Source organism: Arvicola amphibius, chromosome 6, assembly GCF_903992535.2.
Source record: "Arvicola amphibius chromosome 6, mArvAmp1.2, whole genome shotgun sequence".
NCBI lineage: Eukaryota > Metazoa > Chordata > Mammalia > Rodentia > Cricetidae > Arvicola > Arvicola amphibius.
The window spans coordinates 57,699,344-57,702,974 of record NC_052052.2 but is presented as its reverse complement, the minus strand read 5'-3'; the positions used below and the strand labels follow the sequence as shown (position 1 = coordinate 57,702,974).

At 43.2% G+C, this 3,631-nt stretch overlaps 1 protein-coding gene across 1 annotated transcript; it reads right to left on the bottom strand.

Moving 5' to 3' along the window:
• Nucleotides 1–2,725: 2,725 nt before the first annotated feature.
• Nucleotides 2,726–3,281, bottom strand: Ifnb1 (interferon beta 1). Its single transcript, XM_038332517.1, is given in 2 exon segments — nt 2,726–2,981; nt 2,983–3,281. Coding segments are annotated over 2 exon segments (555 nt in total).
• Nucleotides 3,282–3,631: the final 350 nt, after the last annotated feature.

Here is a 3,631-nt window from a genome sequence, read left to right as displayed (position 1 = left end):
TCTATCACATCATAATCAAGAGTAAGTAATTTGCAAATAATAGAGTTTCCTTGGCTTCCAGTCCTGGAGGCTGGGCAGCTTTAGATTAGGCAGCCATATCTCAGACTTGAGTCTCATAAAGGAAAGCAGAAGAGAAGGGGGATGTGCACACGAGCAGACAATTCTGAACTTCCACAAGACTGGATCCAAGTCTTCAAGAGATGGGACTCTGCACCTCCTCCCTGTTAACATAGCCGCACTGAGGAACTGAAGTCCCATTCCCACAGACACAAACGTGCTGAGGAAGCTGAAACAGCACCACGTAGATGCTTTCCTGGCTTTGTGTTGCTATACTTGAAGCTTCCAGCTCTACTCTTTTATATTAAGTCTCTCTGGGTACTTTCCTAGAGCATTATCCTCGTGAGTGTTCAGATGGCAGCTAAAATGATATTACCTTATGATAGCTTCCATACACAGTTGCCTGCTTAGGCTCAGCAGAAGCCACCCTTTAGGTTAGGGTTCTTTTGGGGATTTTCACTGATACTGTATGCTGTGAATATGTTTTGTTAACCATTGGTTAATAAAAAAAAAAAAGCCGCTTTGGTCTGTAGCAAGGCAGGACAAAGCCAGGTGGGAAATCCAAGCAGAGGGGGCACATACTAGCAAGCCACAGGCACAACAAGATGTACTAGAGAGCAAATAATGCCATGAGGCCACATGGCAAAATATAGATGAATAGAAATGGGTTAATTTAAGTTGTAAGAGCTAAATAGTAATAAGCTGGAGAAATAGGCCAAATGGTTTGTAAATAACATGAAGCCTCTGATTGATTATTTTGGAAATGGGCACCTGGAAAACAAAAGCACTGCCTCCCTTTACAGTGGTGGGCATACTCTTGGCATTCTGGATAGCTAGTAAGCTCAGCCTGGACTGTATTTTAAATTGCACAGAAATAGTCCCCCCCCCCCACCAGTTTATCTGTATGGTCTAGAGAAGACAGCAAATACAGTCCTTGCTAAGAATACACCATTCTCTCAGCTGCTCTAGACACTAGTTAGCCCATGTATTTCTATATTCTGGACTTGTATTTGACTCCCAGGCAGAAGGGAGCCTTGTTGAAGAAGAACTTCTGGGAAGGTTGGGATGTGACATTGCAGGAAGTAAGAACTGTGTTTTCAGGGTACTTCACTGTTTGGGCCCCCTGGTGCATACTCATTGTGATGATCCTTCTTGGTTTCTCACTTTGAGTCAGGAAGGGGAGCCCTGTGCTGTCAACACAGTAGTAATTTGTCCCCGGACAGAGTTCTTCTATTGAAAGTTCACTCTTTGAGATGAAGCTCTCAGAGTTCTGAAATGCTCTCAGAGAAAATGCCTCAATGCAGTAATAACTGCCACAATTTTTCATATTGCTCTGACTCTAGAAAAATCTCCACTTGTTGGCAATAAGAACTTGGAGCAGTTACTAGGCCTTTTTGAGACTTAGTTTTCTGCCTGTCCTAGAACATGAAGGAACAAAATTATTTCCATCCAAGGGGCTTATGTGGAAGATATCAAATCAATTGTGCCCATAGGTGTTCCATACCGTACCCATTTCATCAGGGTCTCGCAAGACACAGCTGCTGCATGTGGTACTAAGGGTCATAGAAACCCAAGTTCTCAAGGGTTGGACACACGGACAAAACTCTAGCCAGTTGCCAAGTATCAGAGGAGTTCCTTAAAAGTTTGATTTTTCTCAGAACAGTGGGAGAAATTATTGTCCTCTGTTTCCCCTGAATGCCCCTTTCTTTTACTTTCTCTTTTCCCACTTAGAGACCAGACATGATTTGAGCCATACACCTTGGATTTGGCCCCAAGAGTGTGCCTCTCTAGAGTTGCAGAGCAGAGGGAAGCCAGAAGGACAAACGAGGAGCCAGGAGCAGAGGACTCTGAAAGGTAGATGGAGGGCAAGACTACTCAGGTTTTCAGGGTCAAAAAGGTCTTTTCTCTCTTTGACACCTTTCCCTGGGAATAGATAGATACCCCTCTTCCCTGAGAATCCATTAGGAGAAAGGTAAAGACACTTAATAAATGTCAGGGGTTACTCTGGGCTTCTCAGTCATAGACATAGACACATTCACATTTTATAAATCTACTAGAGAAAATCTTTCCTCTGACAGCAAAAAGGATTTTTTGGCAAATATAACAGCTGCTGTGTCCCTCTGGCTACCCCAAGGCCCAGCCAGGTTCTAACTTTATAAGCATAGAGCCCCAAGAATAGAGTAGAAGCATTGGGCACCGGGTTCTGGCTCCAGAACCACCTGCTTGTCACTTCCTTTTTTCAATCACAATCATTTCCTTAGAAGCTTCAGGTCCCCCTGTCTCTTACCTTGTGAGACGCACGTGCATTCCATTGACCTCAAATTCCTCAAAGTCGGGAGCCAGAAACTGCACTGCTTTTTAGGAGCACTATGCAAAGAGCACCTTGTAATGCTGTAATGCGTGCCCAACAATTATTAACATAGATGGCTACAAAAATCAGTAAGAAATTATACTGCAACGTTGACTTTTATATTGTAAATATTTTATTTTCCCAGGTTAAAATTTTAAATAGAGTAGAAAATTTTAATTTATAAATTAATAAAAATTTCAGGTCTTCCTTTGACCTTTCGAATGCAGTCCATTCACGAACAGTCACAGGGCAAGACTGTGATGCCTAATGATTGCCTGCAACCATTGTCCAGTCTCAGAGATATCAACTCACAGGTCTTCAGTTCTGGAATATATTAGTAAGATTTTTGATGATGGAAAAGTTGCTGAGGATTTCTGCTCGGACCACCATCCAGGCGCAGCTGCTGTACCCCTTGACTTCAAGAGATCTTTGCACCCTCAGGTAATAGCTCTTCAAACGTCGAATGGTTGGGTAGTTTCTCGGTGTCCATCTTTCATTCGCTGGCACTTCCTCTAGGGTTTTCTTCAGAAACTCTATCTGATCATCGAGTTTATCCAAGAAGCTTTCAACGATGTTCATTCCACCCAGTGCTGGAGGAATTGTTCTTGAAGACAATGAAGATATTCTGGAGCATCTCTTGGATGACGAAGGCAGCGTCTTTCTTCTCCATTTGTCTGGGGTGCTTCACCTCCGTAGGGATCTTGAAGTCTATTCTGTGGCCAAGGCAGAGCCGTCCATGCAGCTGCTTCAGGAGCTCCAGACATGCTGTATTGCTGCTGCTTTGTCTGAGCTCGAGCGCCTCGTAGTTGATGGACAGGGCTATGGAGAGAAACCCCAGCAGGAAAGCAGCCTGGAGGATCCACCTGCTGGTCATGATGGAAGCTGGGCTGATGCTGGCTGCTACCTGCAAGATGAGGCAAAGACTGCCCAAGGCTGCAAATGAGAATGCTCTTCTTCCATGGCTCGAGAAAGCTTTTTAAGGGATGGTCCTTTCTGGTTCAGAGGAATTTCCCATTTTCAGTTCTCCCTTTCAGTTTTCCTTTGTCATTTTTTCTTTTTGTAACAGCTTCTAATATTCATTTTACTTACATCCATGCCGATTTTATACACTATATATATTGAGTTAAGATATATACAAATTGTAAGGTTTTCTAAAACGTTTTAAGTTTCAATAATTGCTGAAACAAAGGAAGAGAAACACCCAGGAGAGAACAAAGGAAAGCA